The sequence below is a fragment of the Rhinoderma darwinii genome, chromosome 3, assembly GCF_050947455.1.
Source record: "Rhinoderma darwinii isolate aRhiDar2 chromosome 3, aRhiDar2.hap1, whole genome shotgun sequence".
NCBI lineage: Eukaryota > Metazoa > Chordata > Amphibia > Anura > Rhinodermatidae > Rhinoderma > Rhinoderma darwinii.
Genome location: NC_134689.1, coordinates 183,639,534 through 183,659,649, shown reverse-complemented (window position 1 = coordinate 183,659,649; position 20,116 = coordinate 183,639,534). Strand labels below are relative to the sequence as shown.

The window sequence follows — 20,116 nt, the reverse complement described above, 5'->3', positions numbered from 1 at the left end:
CATGGCCCGAATGCGCTAAGAGACTATAATGAGTTTCATGCATTTCTCAGATAATTCACAAATCCCCCCAAGAAGTGACCCAGGCTATGATTACCTCAACAAGTTGAGACCCCTTATCTCCCTACTATCTCAGTAATTTTTAAACTTGTACATCCCAGGCCAAAAACAACCGGTAGACGAGCTTTAACCCCTTCCCTCTTTGGCCACTTTTGACCTTCCTGACAGAGCCTCATTTTTCAAATCTGACATGTTTCACTTTATGTGGTAATAACTTCGGAATGCTTTTACCTATTCAAGCGATTCTGGAATTGTTTGTTTGTTTGTTTGTTTTCTCATAACACATTGGACTTTATGTTACTGCCAAAATTTGCTCGATACGTTCAGTATTTAATTGTGAAAAACACCAAAATTTTGCGAAAAATTGCAATAATTTGCATTTTTCTCATTTTAAATGTATCTGCTTGTAAGACAGGCAGTTATACCACACAAAATTGTTGCTAATTAACATCCCCCATATGTCTACTTTAGATTGGCATAGTTTTTTGAACATCCTTTTTTTTTTCTAGGACGTTACAAGGCTTTATACTTTAGCAGAAATTTCTCACATTTCCAAGAAAATTTCAAAAGGCTGTTTTTACAGGGGCCAGTTCAGCTGTGAAGTGGCTTTGATGGCCTTATATATTAGAAACCCCCAAAAAGTCACCCCATTTTAAAAACTTCACCCCTCAAAGTATTCAAAACCGCATTTAGAAAGTTTCTTAACCCTTTAGACGTTTCACAGGAATTAAAGAAAAGTGGAGGTGACATTTACAAATTTCATATTTTTTTGCAGAAATAAATTTTGAATACATTTTTTTTTTTGTAACACAGAAAGTTTTACCAGAGAAATGCAACTCAGTATTTATTGCCCAGGTTCTGCAGTTTTAGGAAATATCCCACATGTAGCCCTAGCGTGCTACTGGACTGAAGCACCGGCCTCAGAGGCAAAGGAGCACCTAGTGGATTTTGGGGCCTTATTTTTAGGCACCATGTCCGGTTTGAAGGGCTCTTGCGGTACCAAAACAGTGGAAATTCCCCAAAAGTGACCCCATTTGGGAAACTACACACCTCAAGGAAATTATCTAGGGGTATAGTGAGCATTTTGACCGCACAGGTTTTTTACCGAAATTATTGGAATTAGGCCGTGAAAATTAAAATCTAAATTTTTTCAAAGAAAATGTAGGTTTAGCGATTTTTTTTTTTCTCATTTCCACAAGGACTAAAGGAGAAAAAGCACCACAAAATTTGTAAAGCAATTTCTCCCAAGTAAAACAATACCCTACATGTGGTCACAAATGGCTGTTTGGACACAAGGCAGGGCTTAGAAGGGAAAGAGCGCCATTTGGCTTTTGGAGCTCAAATTTAGCAGGAATGGTTTGCGGAGGCCATATCACATTTGCAAAGCCCCTGAGGGGACAAAACAGTGGAAACTCCCACAAGTGACCCCATTTTGGAAACTACACCCATTGAGGAAATTATCTAGGAGTATAGTGAGCATTTTGACCCCACAGGTTTTTTGCAGAAATTATTGGAAGTAGGCCCTGAAAATGAAAATCTACATTTTTTCAAAGAAAATGTGGGTTTAGCTAATATTTTCTCATTTCCACAAGGACTGAATGAGAAAAAGCTCAAGCAAAATTTGTAACGCAATGTCTCCCGAGTTAAACAATACCCCACATGTGGTCATGAGCGGCTGTTTGGACACTCGGCAGGGCTTAGAAGGGAAAGAGCGCTATTTGGCTTTTGTAGTTGTATGAGGGCTGTTTTTTTGCGGGACAAGCTGTAGTTGTTATTGGTACCATTGCGACTTTTTGATCACTTTTTATCCTATTTTTTTGGGAGGCCAAGTAACCAATAAAACGCAATTCTGGCATAGTTTATTTTAGGTTTTTTTATACAGCGTTCACCCTGCGTTATAAATCACATGTTAACTTTATTCTGGACGTCAGTCCAATTCCAGCGATACCTAATTTATAGCACTTTTTTATGTTTTACAACGTTTTGCACAATAAAATTACTTTTGTAAAAAGAATGTATTTTTTTTCTGTCGCCAAGTTGTGAGAACCATAACTTTTTAACTTTTTCGTCGACGGAGCTGTATGAGGGCTTTTTTTTGCGAGACGAGCTATAGTTTTTTATAGATACCATTGTTGGATACGTGCGACTTTTTGATCACTTTTTATTCCAATATTTGTAGGGCAAAGCGACCAAAAAACAGAAATTCTGGTATAGTTTTTAACAGTTTTTTTTTAAACTGTTCACCGCGTGCAATAAATAATATAATATTTTTATATCTCAGGTCGTTACGGTCGTGGCGATAGCAAATACGTATGGTTTATTATTTTTTTCAATAATAAAGGACTTGATAAGGGAACAGAGCGATTGTATTTTATTTTATTGCTTGAAACTTTTTGCCATAGCAGCTGTCGCCAGTCCTGATTGCCCGTGAGGGCTGGCGATCTGCTAACAACCGCTAAGATGCCGCTTTGGATCTCTGCATCGAAGGGGTTATTGGCAGGGATCGGATCTAGCTCTGGTTCCTGCCGTTACAGGAGGATATCAGCTGTAACATACAGTTGACATCCACCGCTGATGACACCTGCTCAGCTCCTGAGCTGGCGCCATCTTGCTGGCGGCTACGGAAGCCGTTCAGGCTCCGCCTCTGGGCGGGTCCTGAACGGCTTCCGTACATAGTCAGACCGGGAGGCCAGTATTAGGGCTCCGGTAGCCATTGCAGCCACCGGAACCCCAGTAGTTTCATTGCCGGCGTTCCAATGAGCTGCAAACACCTTAAATGCAGCGATCGCATTTGAACGCTGCATTTAAAGGGTTAATGGCGGGGATCGAAGCTAATTTCGATCCCAGCCATTACAGCCGGATGTCAGCTGTAAGATACCGCTGACATCCGGCGATGATGGCACCAGTTCAGCTTCTGAGCCGTTGCCATGCATTTGGCGTATTGATACGGCAAAATGCGGGAAGCACTAGCTTTCCATGACGTATCCATACGGCAAATGTCAGGAAGGGGTTAAGGGCAGTCTATCGTTTCGCCCTCCTAAAGAGCTTGATACAGTGTGTAGCTTTATAAGGGGTGTGAGAGCACAACTGGCTACACCTGTGGCTTTTACATTTATGAGGGCAGGGACCGCCACCTTAATCCCCCAGGATGCCCAGAGTATATTGGCATTAGTGGGAAAATCATCTGGGAACTCATGGTGCCATTCCTACAGAAAGGGTACCATGTGTACACGGACATCTTCTACACCAGTGTCCCCCTGTAGAAGTCCCTCCATTCTGCTAATACAGGGGTCTGTGGGACAGTGCGTAAAAATAGAGCAGGTCTCCCTCAACAACTGGTGTCCAGGCGATTTAGAAAGGGGTGCTTCACTCTCATTTGCCAGTGACCAGTTGCTTGCTGTCAAGTGGAGTGACAAAAAGGAGGTGTACATGCTGACCACCGTGCATGAGGACACCACAGTGGCAGTGAGAGAGAGGGACGCTACCTCTGATAGGTGGAAACCGGTCTGTGTAGTGGACTACAATAAGTTAATGGGGGGAGTCGATGTATCTGACCAGGTCCTACAACCTTACCATGATCAAACGCAAAACTAGGGCCTGGTATAAAAAGGTAGTGATCTACTTCATACAGATGGCTACTTATAATAGGTATGTGCTCTATAAGACCCAGGGAACGCTCCGTTTCCTCCAATATCAGGAGAAAATTATAGAGCATCTCCTGTTTGACTCCTCCGCACCTGGAGAATCCTTAGAGTCCGAGGATGTCAAAAGGCCCACTCAGCGCCACTTCCTTCACCTGGTCCCTGCCACTGAGAATATGCAATACCCCCAAAAGAGATGCTTGGTGTGCAGTAAACATGGAAGGAGGAGGGATACCCCGTTTTACTGCCCCATGTGCCCTTCAAATCCAGGGCTGTTCAACTTCCCCTGTTTTGAGGCCTATCTCACCGTTTCTAATTATTAATTTTATGTATCATTTAGGGAACACCAAAAAGCGTGGGGGGGGGATTAATTTTAGGGAGTCCATTTCATTTATTCATATTTTTTGTTTCGTTTCTGGGCTTTCGAATGGAGGGAGGGATTTTCATGGGGAGGTAGTAAAGTGTATTTTTTTCAGACTGTAAAACGAATTTTACTCCTTTTTATGAGTTTTTTTTTATACAATTCTAGGACAATTAAATCCAGGACTTGATCATTCCCAAATTCATTTCTATTATATAAGTCTTGGACAATTAAATCCTGGACATGATTACTCACAAATTAATACAGTATATTGTGCAGGAGCCCACATCTGCCTATTCAGAACATGGACCCCCACATGTGTTCTTGAAATAAAAAAATTAAATTGGGCATTGCACTTATTAGTAGATAAATCCAACACGTGCGGCCCATTCCACCCCTGAATTAGTGGGTCATGCATTTTAGCAATGATTGCAAGAATAAATTGAGGATGTGTTTCCTTTTTCTTATGACTATGTCCTGCCACATACAGCTGTTGTATTCCTATTTCTGTACCGTGATATGGGCATGATATATTTTTTTTTTGGAGGATCTCTAATAAGTGAGCTGTTCCTCATCAATACACCATGGGCTTTGTTACAGTTTTGTTTGGGTTTTTACTGGACGTAGTACATCCGACAATTCTTCTGGAAATACTGACATCATTTTGGGGATTATCCTTTACTGTTCCTATAGATGGTTTTGGACACTGCACCTTTATATATACTTTAACCGATTGGTTGTTTTGTGCACATAGTGGTTCCTACCTTGCCGGGCAGGAGCCTGTTATGGTGTACCGCGTCACTTGGCACGTTCGTCCCTCATATAGCGATTAATGGAACTAAAGAGACGTTGTACAACCAGTCACTGAAAAAAAAAAACCTTGTCATGACAGCCCTACAGGTGTTCTTCTATCTTGTGAACAGACTCGAGTTTGCCACATAGTTGGATACATTTTACTCCATTTTTTTGAAGATATTGACCGTCACTGGTAATGCAGGTAAGCCAAGACAATTGCTAGTCATAGGGGATTCTATAATCGGGAAGATGGATAGAATAATTTGTCGCCAAGACCACCTCAACCGAATGGTTTGCTGTCTCCCTGGTGCCAGAGTTCGGCATGTGGTGGAACGGGTGGACAAATTGCTGGGAGGGGCTGGTGATGATCCAGCTGTCGTGGTCCATGTCGGTACCAACGACAGGATAAATTGTAGGTGGAGGAGCCTTAAGAATAATTTTAAAGAACTAGGCTACAAGCTGAAGGGAAGGACCTCCAAAGTAGTATTCTCAGGAATACTGCCTGTGCCATGCGCATCACAGGAAAGACAGCGGGAGCTCAGGGAGTTAAATGCATGGCTGAAGTCTTGGTGTAGAGGAGAAGGATTTGGGTTCCTAGAGCACTGGGCTGACTTTAAATTGGGGTACAAACTGTATTCTGCAGATGATTTGCACCTAAATGGATGGGGGTCCGCTGTGCTGGGGGAGAGAATTCTAGCTGGGGTGGCGGAGTATTTAAACTAGGGCTGAGGAGGGAGGTCAATGTAGAAAAAAAAGGGGTAGCCAGGTTAGAGAGGGGTCAGACTATATTGGTGGGGGGAGAAACAGAATGTGGGGAGAGGACTAGACAACAAGATAAGGAGATCCTTTCGTTACAAAACATCAGTGTAAATAAAAAGGCCCGATTAATGTCAAATCACATTTCTGATAATAAAAGTGAAAAACTGACAGGAAAGTTAAAGTGTATGTTCACAAATGCCAGAAGTCTAGCAAGCAAAATGGGGGAGCTGGAGGCCTTGATACTGGAAGAAAATATAGATATAGTTGGTGTTGCTGAAACATGGCTGGACTCTTCACATGACTTCACAAATCTACAGGGTTTTACACTTTTTCGGAAAGACAGGACAAATAGGAAAGGCGGTGGTGTATGTCTGTATGTGAGAAATGATATGAAGGCGAGTGTGAAAGAGACAATAGTGGGTGAATACGGTGAGGAGGTTGAAACCTTGTGGGTGGAACTAGAAAGGGAGGTAAACACTGAAAAAATTACTTTTGGTGTAATCTATAGACCCCCCAATATAACTGAGGAGATGGAAGTTCAGCTATATAAACAGATGGAGCGGGCTGCACAGGCGGGTACTGTAGTGATAATGGGAGATTTTAATTTCCGGGATATTAATTGGTGTCATGGTTCGGCTTCAACTGCAAAGGGGAGACATTTCCTCAACCTGTTGCAGGAAATTTTTATGGGCCAGTTTGTGGAAGACCCGACTAGAGGTGAAGCTCTGTTGGATCTGGTCATTTCTAATAATGCAGATCTTGTTGGGAATGTCAATGTTCGTGAAAACCTCGGTAACAGTGATCATAATATAGTTACATTTTACCTATACTGTAAAAAACAAACGCAGGCTGGGAGGGCAAAAACATTTATTTTTAAGAAAGCCAATTTCCCCAGGATTTGGGCTGCAATTCAGGATATGGACTGGGAAGAACTAATGTCAAATAATGGAAAAAATGATAAATGGGAGATTTTCAAATCTACTTTGAGTTATTATAGTGCAAAATTTATTCCTATAGGTAATAAGTATAAACGACTCAAATTAAACCCCACATGGCTTACACCTTCTGTGAAAGGGGCAGTACACGACAAAAAAAGGGCATTTAAAAAATACAAATCTGAGGGTACATCTGCAGCCTTTGTAAAATATAAAGAGCTTAATAAAATCTGTAAAAAGGTAACAAAATTAGCAAAAATACAAAATGAAAGGCAGGTGGCCAAGGATAGTAAAACAAATCCCAAAAAATTCTTCAAGTATATAAATGCTAAAAAGCCAAGGTCTGAACATGTAGGACCCCTAGATAATGGTAATGGGGAGTTGATCACAGGGGATTAAGAGAAGGCAGAGTTACTAAATGGGTTCTTTAGCTCTGTATATACAACAGAAGAAAGAGCAGCTGATGTAGCCGCTGCCAGTGCTGGTAATATATCAGTTGATATACTGAATTGGATGAATGTAGATATGGTCCAAGCTAAATTAAATAAAATAAATGTGCACAAGGCCCCGGGACCAGATGGGTTACACCCTAGAATTCTTAAAGAGCTTAGTTCAGTTATTTCTGTCCCCCTTTTCATAATATTCAGAGAATCTCTAGTGACTGGTATAGTGCCAAGGGACTGGCGCAGCTAAAATGTGGTGCCTATTTTCAAAAAGGGCTCTAGGTCTTCCCCGGGTAATTATAGACCAGTAAGCTTAACATCCATCGTGGAGAAAATGTTTGAGGGGCTATTGAGGGACTATATACAGGATTATGTGATAATAAATAGCATTATAAGTGACAGCCAGCACGGTTTTACTAAGGACAGAAGTTGTCAAACTAACCTAATCTGTTTTTATGAAGAGGTGAGTAGAAGTCTAGACAGAGGGGCCGCTGTGGATTTAGTGTTTTTGGACTTTGCAAAGGCATTTGACACTGTCCCCCATAGACGCCTAATGGGTAAATTAAGGACTATAGGTTTAGAAAATATAGTTTGTAATTGGATTGAGAATTGGCTCAAGGACCGTATCCAGAGGGTTGTGGTCAATGATTCCTACTCTGAATGGTCCCCAGTTATAAGTGGTGTACCCCAGGGTTCAGTGCTGGGACCACTATTATTCAACTTATTTATTAATGATATAGAGGATGGGATTAATAGCACTATTTCTATTTTTGCAGATGACACCAAGCTATGTAATATAGTTCAGTCTATGGAAGATGTTCATGAATTGCAGGCAGATTTAAACAAACTAAGTGTTTGGGCGTCCACTTGGCAGATGAAGTTTAATGTAGATAAATGTAAAGTTATGCATCTGGGTACCAACAACCTGCATGCATCATATGTCCTAGGGGGAGCTACACTGGCGGATTCACTTGTTGAGAAGGATCTGGGTGTACTTGTAAATCATAAACTCAATAACAGCATGCAGTGTCAATCAGCTGCTTCAAAGGCCAGCAGGATATTATCGTGTATTAAAAGAGGCATGGACTCACGAGACAGGGATATAATATTACCACTTTACAAAGCATTAGTGAGGCCTCATCTAGAATATGCAGTTCAGTTCTGGGCTCCAGTTCATAGAAAGGATGCCCTGGAGTTGGAAAAAATACAAAGAAGAGCAACGAAGCTAATTAGGGGCATGGAGAATTTAAGTTATGAGGAAAGATTGAAAGAATTAAACCTATTTAGCCTTGAAAAAAGACGACTAAGGGGGGACATGATTAACTTATATAAATATATTAATGGCACATACAAAAAATATGGTGAAATCCTGTTCCTTGTAAAACCCCCTCAAAAAACAAGGGGGCACTCCTACCGTCTGGAGAAAAAAAGGTTCAAGCTGCAGAGGCGACAAGGCTTCTTTACCGTGAGAACTGTGAATCTATGGAATAGCCTACCGCAGGAGCTGGTCACAGCAGGGACAGTAGATGGCTTTAAAAAAGGGTTAGATCATTTCCTAGAACAAAAAAATATTAGCTCCTATGTATAGAAATTTTTCCTTCCCTTTTCCCGTCCCTTGGTTGAACTTGATTGACATGTGTCTTTTTTCAGCCGTACTAACTATGTAACTATGTAACTCCAGTACAATTTATCTTTTCCTCTCTGACCGATTTTATATTAGAACAGAATTCTGTCCACAATGACATAATAATGGCACAGATGCGGGACAACTGCCTATTTAGCAAGACATAGTCATATGTACAGGCAAATGCGTCTATAGTGACATGCATTCGTTATGAATACACGGCTTCACTTCTCCTTTGTATGCCGCACAAATTTATTAATGTGGCATATTTCTAACAATATAACCTTTTACCACATGTCTCCCCTATTTCATGTGGAAATGTAATAAGAATTTGAAGAAAACATTATATACCCATAGTGCCTGAAATAATACCCATTATATTCCTTTAAAAAAAATGTTGGTCAGCATGGTCACTACACTACTAGATGAATACCTTTAGGGGTCTAGTTTTTAAAATGGGGTCATTTCTGGGTGTTTTTGTTTTTTGTTCAGGCAGTACAATACCTCTAAATTCATGATATTGGGCCTAGAATGTATTCAATTGTTCCCTGAAAGCCAAAGCGTGCTCCCTCTCTTTTTGGCCCAGCCACACGTCTAGTAAGCAGATTGAGGCCACAATGGGGGCAAAATATGTGTTCTGAAAGCCTCCAAGTGCTCCCTTCCTTTTTGGGCCCTGCCGTGTGTCCAGGCAGTGCATTAGGGCCACAATAAAGGTATTTTTGATAACAGGAGAAACAGGGTGATGAATTTTGGGGTGCTTTTCTTCATTCTCATGTTCGCTTTACAAAGAAATCTGTCTTTAAAATTACACATTTGTGAAAAAAAAATGGTATTATAATTTTTTACGCCTGCTTTGCATGAATTATTAAAATAACTGTGGCCTCAAAATACTTAAAACACCCCTTAATAAATACCTTAAAGAGGCTCTGTCACCAGATTTTGCAACCCCTATCTGCTATTGCAGCAGATAGGCGCTGCAATGTAGATTACAGTAACGTTTTTATTTTTAAAAAACCAGCATTTTTGGCCAAGTTATGACCATTTTTGTATTTATGCAAATGAGGCTTGCAAAAGTACAACTGGGCGTGTTTACAGTAAAAGTCCAACTGGGCGTGTATTATGTGTGTTACATCTGGGCGTGTTTACTTCTTTTACTAGCTGGGTGTTCTGACGAATCAGCATCATCCACTTCTCTTCAGAACGCCCAGCTTCTGGCAGTGCAGACACACAGCGTGTTCTCGAGAGATCACGCTGTGACGTCACTCACTTCCTGCCCCAGGTCCTGCAGCGTGTCGGCCACATCGGCACCAGAGGCTACAGTTGATTCTGCAGCAGCATCAGCGTTTGCAGGTAAGTAGCTACATCGACTTACCTGCAAACGCCGATGCTGCTGCAGAATCAACTGTAGCCTCTCGTGCCGATGTGTCCTCGCTCGTCCGACACGATGCAGGACCTGGGGCAGGAAGTGAGTGACGTCACAGCGTGATCTCTCGAGAACACGCTGTGTGTCTGCACTGCCAGAAGCTGGGCGTTCTGAAGAGAAGTGGATGATACTTCTCGTCAGAACGCCCAGCTAGTAAAAGAAGTAAACACGCCCAGATGTAACACACATAATACACGCCCAGTTGGACTTTTACTTTAAACACGCCCAGTTGGACTTTTGCAATACTCATTTGCATAAATACAAAAATGGTCATAACTTGGCCAAAAATGCTCGTTTTTTAAAAATAAAAGCGTTACTGTAATCTGCATTGCAGAGCCGATCTGCTGCAATAGCAGATAGGGGTTGCAAAATCTGGTGACAGAGCCTCTTTAAGGGGTGTAGTTTTCAAAATGAGGTGGTGGTTTCCATCATTCTGACACCTATGAGCCTCTGAAAACCTGGCTTGGTGCAGGAAAACAAAACGTATTTACAAATTTAATAATAATTTTATAAATTTTGAAGGCCTCATGCACACGACCGTAGCCATGTGCACGGCTGTGATTTTCGGGGCGGCACATGGCCACGTCCATTATTTCCGATGAGCCTGGACTGCAGAACACGGCCGTAATAAGACATGGCCGTTCTTTCTGCGGTCCAGGCTCCTGCCAAAAATTGAGTAAATAGATGGAAATATATATTTTATAAAAAAAAAAAATAGTACCGTATGTATTTACATATGTGACATATTGCAGTTCGAAATAGGGAAAAATTTAAAATTTTACTAAATTTCAACAATTTTTGTTTTTTTTAAAATAATTTTACTTTTACCACTAAAATAAAGTACAACATGTGATGAAAAAACAATGTCAGAATTACTTGGATATGCAAAACTATTGCAGAGTTATTTTCTGATAAATTCAGACATACCAGATTTGACAAATCTGGCTTGGTCATTATGGGGTTAAAATACCTTCGGTATTAAGGAGTTAACAGATGAAAATAGTGAGATAGAAAAAGGTTCCTTTTTCATTTAGTTACATAATAATTCTGCACACTAAGGCCTCATTCACACGGCAGGGTTTCCCGGCCGGGTGCCGGCCGTTCATAAATCGGCCGGCACCCGGCTGCATTAGGAATGATAGACCCCTAATGGGGCTATTCACACGACCGATTTTTTGACGGCCGGAAAATCCGGCCGTCAAAAAATAGGACATGCTCTATCTTTGCCCGGGCACCCGGCCGCCCGGCTCCCATAGAAGTCTATGGGGCCGGGTAATACACGGCCATCACCGGAATGTGTTCCGAGTGATGGCCGGGTTTCCCGGCGCTTGCGCTCTATCTCCTCCTCCTCACAGCGCAGAGTGCATGTGAGGAGGAGGAGTTGATGCCATTCTGACGAATGGCATCGCTGTACACTGTGTTGCAGGGCCGGGGTGTACAGCAGGTGGAGGGAGCGCTGCGCTGGCTCCCTTCCCCTGCTTGTTAAAAGCACCCTGGCCCGGCAACACCTTCGATGGCGCCGCTAGTAGCAGCAGCTGCTGCTGCGGCTGCTACTACTGCAGCGACGCCACTATAGCAGAGCAGGGAGGTATCTCCCCACTCTGCTATGTGCTAGCCGCACTTTAGCTCCTTGAAGGAGCGGAATCCCCGTGTTTTCGGGGATTCCGCTCCTGGACAGAGCGCTTGATGTCCCTGTCCATATCTGGGCAGTGACATCAGGGGAAACTCCTGAAGCGGAATCCCCGAACACATGGGGATTCCCCTTCAGGAGCTGCCGCTGATGTCACTGTCCGGATCTGCCCGGCCCGGCACGGATGCATAACTTTATGCAAACCGGCCGGGCAAAATGGCCGATTTTACCGGCCGACACTCGGGCTCGGGAACGACCCGGTCGTGTGAATCCCGCCTAATAGTTGCCCAACAATTATGCATACATAGATATTCTCGTAAGAAAGCCAAAACCTCACTTTCACTTTCTTAAATATTCAGGTTTGAGGTTTATTAACATTTTGGATTGACCAACAGCACTGTAGTTATTCAATAATAAAATGAATCCTCGAAAATACAACTTGCCTAATAATTGTGCACACAGTGTAGTTGGGGTCGTTACGGACGTAGTAATACCAATTTTGTGTAGCTTTTTTTTCATAACAAAACATTTTGTAGGGGCAACATGTTTTTTTAATTTGTTTTACTCTGGTCTTTTTATTTTTTTTATGAACTTTATTGATCTTTTTTTTTACTTTTTTTTTTTTTTAGTCCCACAATAGGACTTAATTATGCGATTGTCTGATTTATTTTATTAATTTACTTCAATACTTCTGTACTGCAGTGTATTATGCATATTAGTGTAAAACTGTCAGGCATTGTATTAAGCCCTGCCTCTGGCAGACCTGGGAAACTTTTGTAAAGGCCTCCGAGGGTCATGGAAATTATTGGTACCCTGCAATTGCATCATGGGGGTGCCACTGGGGTTACAGTGCCGTCTCCCTCTGAAGCCACTTAGATTCCACAGTCACTATTGACCATGCATCTAATGGGTTAAGCAGGTGGGAACGGAGGTAACTCTGATCCTGATTGTTAGAGCAGGAGCACTGCTGTCATTAGACAGTCTGGCACCCATTCTAGCTGAAACGGAACACCCATCCCGGGCTTATGACAGAACCAGTGAAAAGGAAGCTATGGCATAAGTACCCTTAATGACCGCCATGATAAGGCATATGGCGGTCATTAAGGGGTTACATTTTATGTACATAAATTGTAACACAGATGTTTTTGTAAATTATACAACAAATATAGGGCTTAACAATATAAGCTGCTTTTTCATGGGCTCTCTCAGGGAGCTTCAATAGGATATATGTCTGATTCGAAACTGTGCACCATAGTAACATGGAAGTAGATGTTATTCTGGATAAAGCAGAACATCGAAGGATGAATATGAATTTAACATATGAATTAACATATGAAATAACATATATGAATTTAGCATCCCCAATTGTTATTCTGGCCCTCTGTCTTTAATTTTTTACATGGTGCATTATTTATGAAAAACATCTGCTGGTTTAGAGGTCTGCATCCCTCTAATGGGGTGGACTTTATACCTACCATTGTAACAGCAGGTAACATCCTGCTCTATGACATCCTAATGAAATGGTTTAAATAATAACATTTAGAATGAATCGAGAATGCGGCCATTAATTTAAGTTACTGTTTCAATGCAGGTGACTTATCAAGGAATGAGATGGAGAATGGAAGTAATTCTTCACGGAACAAAAAAAAGTATGACCAGTTTAATTGTTGTGTTTTTTTCTTCATTACCTAGAAGTCTGTTTAAAAAAACCAAAAAAAAACAATTATGTGGGTGAAGGTAACCAGTATGTCTTGAAGACAAATAGTGTCAGACTGGTGTTCCTTGAGCCCACCAGAGGAAATATTATCTTCATACATTCATCTATATAATACACGTGCATGCCTATTTTAACTTACATTTTGAACTCTGTTGTTTTTATCGCACACACAGGATGTATCATCAGTACGTTTTAATATGTTATTTGTCAATCAAGAAATGGACCATAGTGCAAGTGATTGGCTCCAAATAAATTTATTGTCTGCTGCACCTTTGGGTCTTTTATTGAGTTTGAGTCTGAACATTTTGAAGGATACTCTGGTACTCTGGTGGGCCAGTCTTACCCTGTACACACAATTGTGTGACCCGTCACACTTTCATAGATTTTAACAGTTCTATAAAAATAGTAATATTAAAGTTTCTAGTGTCAAAAGGAGCGCACCTCTTAATTAATTTGGTGCAATTTGAACTCTGACAGGCAAGAAAAAATGTCTGCGCCTGCCATGAAATTAATTTGCACCATTTCTCTTTACTCCAGTTAATAAATATTTAATAAATTACATATCCTGGCAGACCACGCCCACTTTGCTAATCCTAAAGGGCGTGATCTCAAGGCTATCATGGGATTTAATAGAGAACCCGACTTTCAGTCTGAACGGCAGATTACTGTAGGATTTGGTTATTCAGATCGTGGATTACGTGACTGAACGGAGGCCCAAAATGGTGGCTGAAAATATAAGCTAAAGCCATCACTGAGTTTTCTAACCACGGTATTGTTTATGCCCCCTCAATTACAAACTGAGGGGCCCAAAACATTTTTGCCGGAAGGGCTTTTTAATAACTTCCAGTACATTTCTGCACACTATATGGTCCATCATGTAGAATTTTCATTGTTTCATGATTTATTTATTTATTTTCATTTATTTAGTAAAAAAAATTATTTTGTCTAAATCTGTTAAATGGACACTAACTTGTCATACAACTTATGCTAACCTAATAGGTAATACATCAGGTAAACAATGTAATTTACTTACTGTTAAAGTGAAATTGTTTTATCCATGGAAATTCTGTGTGCCGTTACTTAAACTAGGTATCTGCCTTCTAGTAATCTGCTGTCAAGCAAAATACATGCCTAGTTACAGAGCAGAGAAGGCAGGAAGTGGGGTGTGTCTCTTCACAGCCTGCGGATAGAAGTCTATGGAGAGTTGAGCGGGGATCAGGAAAAGAGAGGGAAACAGACACGCTGATTCCCATAGAAGTTTTTGGACAGACAGGGCAGGTGGAACAGGAGGAGGGAGCAGAGAGAGCGAGAGAGAGACACAGACAGAGTTATATGTCACCCCGGTGCTGGATTCTCTGCTACACTGCTCATTACTATTGCAGTATGTCCTCTACGCTGCTGCAGCTTCTATATACAGTTGAAGTTCCAAATTTGCATACTCCTTGGCCACATTAATTAAAACTCAGTTTTTCACATTTCCTGACATTTAGGCTAGGGCTGCACTGCGACTTTGGCCGAGACGCAGGTTGTATGACCAAAGATTGCTGTGTCACCGTGCCATGCATTGCAGGTAATGAAAGTCAATGTGGCAACATTGCAACCCACTGGTTGCAATAAATTCAAACTTGGTTTATTGCGTCACGGTTGCAGCAACATGAGGGTCGCAACGCTTCTACATGACCTGTAACCTAGCTTTTTATGGCGGTTTTGGAGTAGTGTCTTCTTCCTTGCTAAGTGGCCTTTCAGGTCATGTGGATATAGGACACATTTTGCAGTTGATATAGATACTTTTGTATCTTTCCTCAACATCTTCACAAGTTCGTTTGCTGCTGTTCTTGGATTTTTTTTATTTTTTTTCGCACCAGAGTGTCTTCATCTCTAGAATACCGAACACGTCTCCTTCCTGATTGGAATTATTTCTGCGTGGCCCAATAGTGATTAAACTTGCATATTATTATTTGACAAATTAACATTTGGAAATTTCTCCTAAGGATATACCAGACTTGTGGAGGTCAACCATTTATTTTGTTGATGTCTTGGCTGACTTCTTTTGTTCTCCCATGACTTCAAGCAAAGAGGCAAGTAGGCCTTGTAGGTAGGCCCTAAAATACTGCCACGGGTATATATCCAATTAACTCAAATGATGTGAATTAGCCTATCAGAAGCTTCTAAAGCCATGACATAGTTTTCTGTAATTTTCCAAGGTACATTCAACTTGGTGTGTGTAAACTTCTGAGCCACTGGAAATGTCATGAAAGAAAGAAAAGCTGAAATAAATCATAGTCTCTAGTATTATTTTGACATTTCACATTCTTAAAACTTCGTTTTAATGAATTTCTCTAAGGTGTATGTAAACTTCCACTGTATATGTAATAGATAGAGATAGTAGAGCATGGATCTCCTTTTCTGTGTGAAGTGCATGACAGACATGATAGCAGTTAGTCTCCACCAACTATCTCAGAAAAAAACAGAATTAGGGCTCGTTTATACGAGCGTGATATACGTCCGTGCAACGCGCGTGATGTTCACGCGTGTCGTACGGACCTATGTTAGTCTATGGGCCAGTGCAGACAGTCCGTGATTTTTGCGCAGCGTGAGTCCGCTGCGAAAAACTCACGACGTGCTATATTTGTGCGTTGTTCACGCATCACGCACCCATTGAAGTCAATGGGTGTGTGAAAATCATGCATGCCACACGGAAGCACTTCTGTGTGACACGCGTGATTCGCGCAACAGCTGTCAAATAATGAATGTAAACAGAAAAGCACCAAACGGAGTGTCATAATGATCACGCAGCCGCACATCATACGGGGATGACACACGGAGCTGTTAAGTGCCTTTTGCACACGCAAAACGCCGCGTTTTTTGCGTGCGCAAAACGCACCCGCCCGTGTATACCCGGCCTTAGAGAGAGATTCCTCAGAGGGGAAAACGTTAAGACAAATGCCATGTACAAGTCTTATAATGGCCAGAAATAGTATTATTCCTCGTGTACACACATGTAACATTATTTTGAAAAGTCACCTGAAGTTAGGTACGCTTTAATGGAGCTCTCTATTTTTTAAAAAAGGAGCGCAATAGATTTTGAATTAAAAATAACACTTTCTTATATACACCTTATTTAGTCTCTATCTTCTTTACCTTATTTTCGTTTGTCTTCTTTACCTTATCTCCTTACTGCCTCATCTCTGAACCCCTGTAACAGCTAGTACTAAATTGAAAATGGAACCAGAATTCTAGAATGTATCCTCATTTTTAAAAAAAGAAACATAATGCTAAAATGGACATTACAATATGCTATATTTGTTTTGAAGTGGGCAGTTATATATAATTGTTTTTAATACTGATTTATGACTTCCACAGATCTCTTGTTGGTGATCATCCTAGATCTCTCCACATGGACCAGAGACTGTCAACCAGTTCTGATGATGAGACTGATCTTATGAAAGAATTGCACTCAATGTGTTCCAGCAAGTCAGAACCAGACATTACCAAGGTAAAGAATAGAAAGCAGACATTTTTAAGGAGCTAAATTACCAGACACAGCCCATAGACAAGAGTGGCACTGCTTCTTTAAAGAGGCTCTGTCACCAGATTATCACTTGACTATCTTCTACATAATCTGATCGGCGCTGTAATTTAGATAACAGCAGTGGTTTTTATTTTGAAAAACGATCATTTTTGAGCAAGTTATGAGCTAGTTTAGATTTATGCTAATGAGTTTCTCAATGGAAAACTGAGCGTTTTTTTAACTTTTTACCAACTGGGTGTTGAACAGAGGAGTGTATGAGGCTGACCAATCCGTGATCAATCAGCGTCCTGCATTTCTCATTGTTCCAGCCCAGCATGATCCACAACACAGTGTGATTGTGCAGTGAAAGAAGCTGGGCTGGAACAATGAGAAGTGTATGAGGCTGATTGGTCACTGATTGGTCAGCGTCATACACTGCTCTGTACAACACCCAGTTGGTAAAAAGTAAAAACACGCCCAGTTGTCCATTGAGGAACTCATTAGCATAAATCGATAAATGATCGTTTTTCAAAATAAAAACCACTGCTGTTATCTACATTACAGCGCCGATCAGATTATGTAGAAGATAGTCAAGTTATAATCTGGTGACAGAGCCTCTTTAAATCTCATACAAACCCTTTATTTACACTTTTTTTCTCTAATTTTCAGAAAGGACGCAAAAAACAAACACATAATGTTTTCTATTTTGTACAATGCTATATGCAATAATATGGACAAATCTGTACATGACATGATATTGTATTACCATCAGCTTTTATCCCTACAGATTGCAGACCTGGATAACTGTCTGGTGATTTTTAAAAGCCCTTCAAATGACCAGAGTTCAACAATAGTTAACAAACAGTTCTATCAAAAGCCATATAAAGTAAGTAACACATATTGCAGTCACACTGCTATTTATTCATCCATTTTTTGGACAAACCCGGGAATGGAGTCTTAAGTGATTAGAAATATCACTGAAAGCTTTGTTTATCTGCTTTTTTTTATTTTTTTAATCCTAGCAATGCTCACAAGTTTATAAATGATTTATGTTAAAAATTAAAACTGGGAAGTATACAGTTTGAAATACATTTCATCAAAAGATTATTTGCATTTGTATAGACACAGGTTCTGTGATACACATCCTTTATCCTGCCTGGTCCTCGGGCAGCATAAGATTTTTTCAACTATGCATTTTTGTCCATTAAAGTCCATAGGCTCAAAATGCCACAACTACAGCATGCTGTTCACGCATTTTGCCATTAACTGGCAGCAAGGATGAGGTGCTGTATTTTTTTGGTGCTATATGCCACACAAAGTCATAATTACAACCATACCAACTGCCAGGGGGTCCAGAGGCGGGGCGGGGTGGCATCAATCCGGTGCAGGAACAGAGGTGACTTTCTGTTCCTTAGCACTTCTATATGGGTATTCTTTTGTGCAAAAGAAGTGCTAAATGACAATACTATCTGGCTCTGAATTGCTAAAAAAAGTTATGTTGCTGTAACCTAGGTGGTGTGGGGCCCTTTATGCCCCTGATGGTGACTATTGAATTCTATAGAGGTCTGTCACACGCATGTTCTAAATACAGCAACGGAAACGGTGTAAGCACAGCATGCTGTGTGGACCCCAAGAGATCTGTCTGCAATATCTATACAAATTACATCAACCCCTTAGTGACCAGCCTATTTTAGTCCCTAATGACGAAGCAATTTTTTTCGTTTTTCTATAGTCTCATTCAAAGAACTATAACTTTTTTATTCTTTCGTCGACACAGCTATATGAGGACTTGTTTTTTGTGGGATTAGTTGTACTTTTTAATGACACCATTTTGGGGTAGATAGCATTTTTAGAGTAACTTTTTTATAAACTTTTTTTTCTGGGGGGAATAAAAAAAAAACCTGAAATTTTGCCATTGTTCTATGGGGTTTAAATTGAAGCCGCTCACTGTGCGGCATAAATAACACTTTTACCTTTATTCTATGGGTCGGTACGATTACGACGATACCACATATGTATAGTTAAGTTATGTTTTACCACTTTTGCACAAAAAAAACTCTTTTGAACTAAAATTATTTCTTTTTGCATCGTCGCTTTCCAAGAGCCGTAATTTTTTTATTTTTCCGTTAATGTAGTTATATGAGGGCTTGTTTTTTTTGTACTGTTTTGGGTACGTGGGACTTATTGATTAACTTTCATTATGACCTTTTTTGGGGGACAATGGAAAAAAATAGCAATTTCGCCATTGTTTTTTTGCGTTTTTTTTACTGTGTTCACCTTGCGGTTTAAATTCTAAATTAAGTTTATTGTTTGGGTCATTACGGTTGCGGAAATACCATATATGTGTAGTTTTATTTATTTTTTACACTTTTACTAAATAAAACCACTTTTTATGGGAAAAAATGGATTTATTTATTTTACTGTAATTTTTATTTCACATTTATTACTTATTTTATTAGTCCCACTAGGGGACTTTACTATGCGATCTTCCGTTCGCTGATATAATGCTTTGGTATACTTCATATACCAAAGTATTATTGCCTGTCAGTGTAAACCTGACAGGAAATCTATTAGTGACCGCCGTGAAAAGCCATATTGGTGGTCACTAATGGGTTAAATCATTGATAACCTTTATTTATTACAAATGATTAGGGCACAAATGATATTCGCAAGTATGATAGGATAAGTCTGGTGTAGAATATAATATCTATTCAACCTGATGGGAATAACTCTATCGCTTTCCTGTCTTTTATAGTACAGTATACCATTTGTAATATAACTCTTTACATTTGTACGTTACGGTGTCTTTTGCCAGTAAATCGTTAAAATAGTTGTACAAATAATTAGTACTTCTACTAACATCTGATAAAATCTCAAATTTATTGTTTGTTTCATGGTAGTGAGCTGCTCCAAAATTAAGAAATCAGTACTACAGCAATATTAAATGCTGCAGGTGATCTGATGAAAACACAGCGCATTACTTACTTTGGGGATATAGCACGTGTTGCAATTCCATGGTTGCATACCTTAAAGGGGTTGTCCAGCTTGAAACACCCATATTCATAAATCGTATTAGGGAATTCTGAGGTAATAGAGGGGCTAATCTTATGCCCAGAGTGGAGACAGGACAGGTCCTCTCTCTGGAGTACTTCTACTGTCCTACATTACACACACAACCCATTAATATGAATGTGCACTATGCAATGAATAATTTCCTCTG

General features: G+C 40.4%; 1 protein-coding gene across 2 annotated transcripts in view; it reads left to right on the top strand.

Moving 5' to 3' along the window:
• The window catches only part of CTTNBP2 (cortactin binding protein 2), a 160,603-nt gene that overhangs the window by 139,336 nt on the left and 1,151 nt on the right, over positions 1-20,116 (top strand). For both annotated transcript variants that reach the window (XM_075857131.1, XM_075857130.1), the window contains exons 20-22: positions 13,260-13,317; positions 16,749-16,881; positions 17,684-17,782. In XM_075857131.1, the coding sequence (XP_075713246.1) occupies positions 13,260-13,317; positions 16,749-16,881; positions 17,684-17,782 (290 nt within the window). The remainder of the gene's footprint in view (positions 1-13,259; positions 13,318-16,748; positions 16,882-17,683; positions 17,783-20,116) is intronic.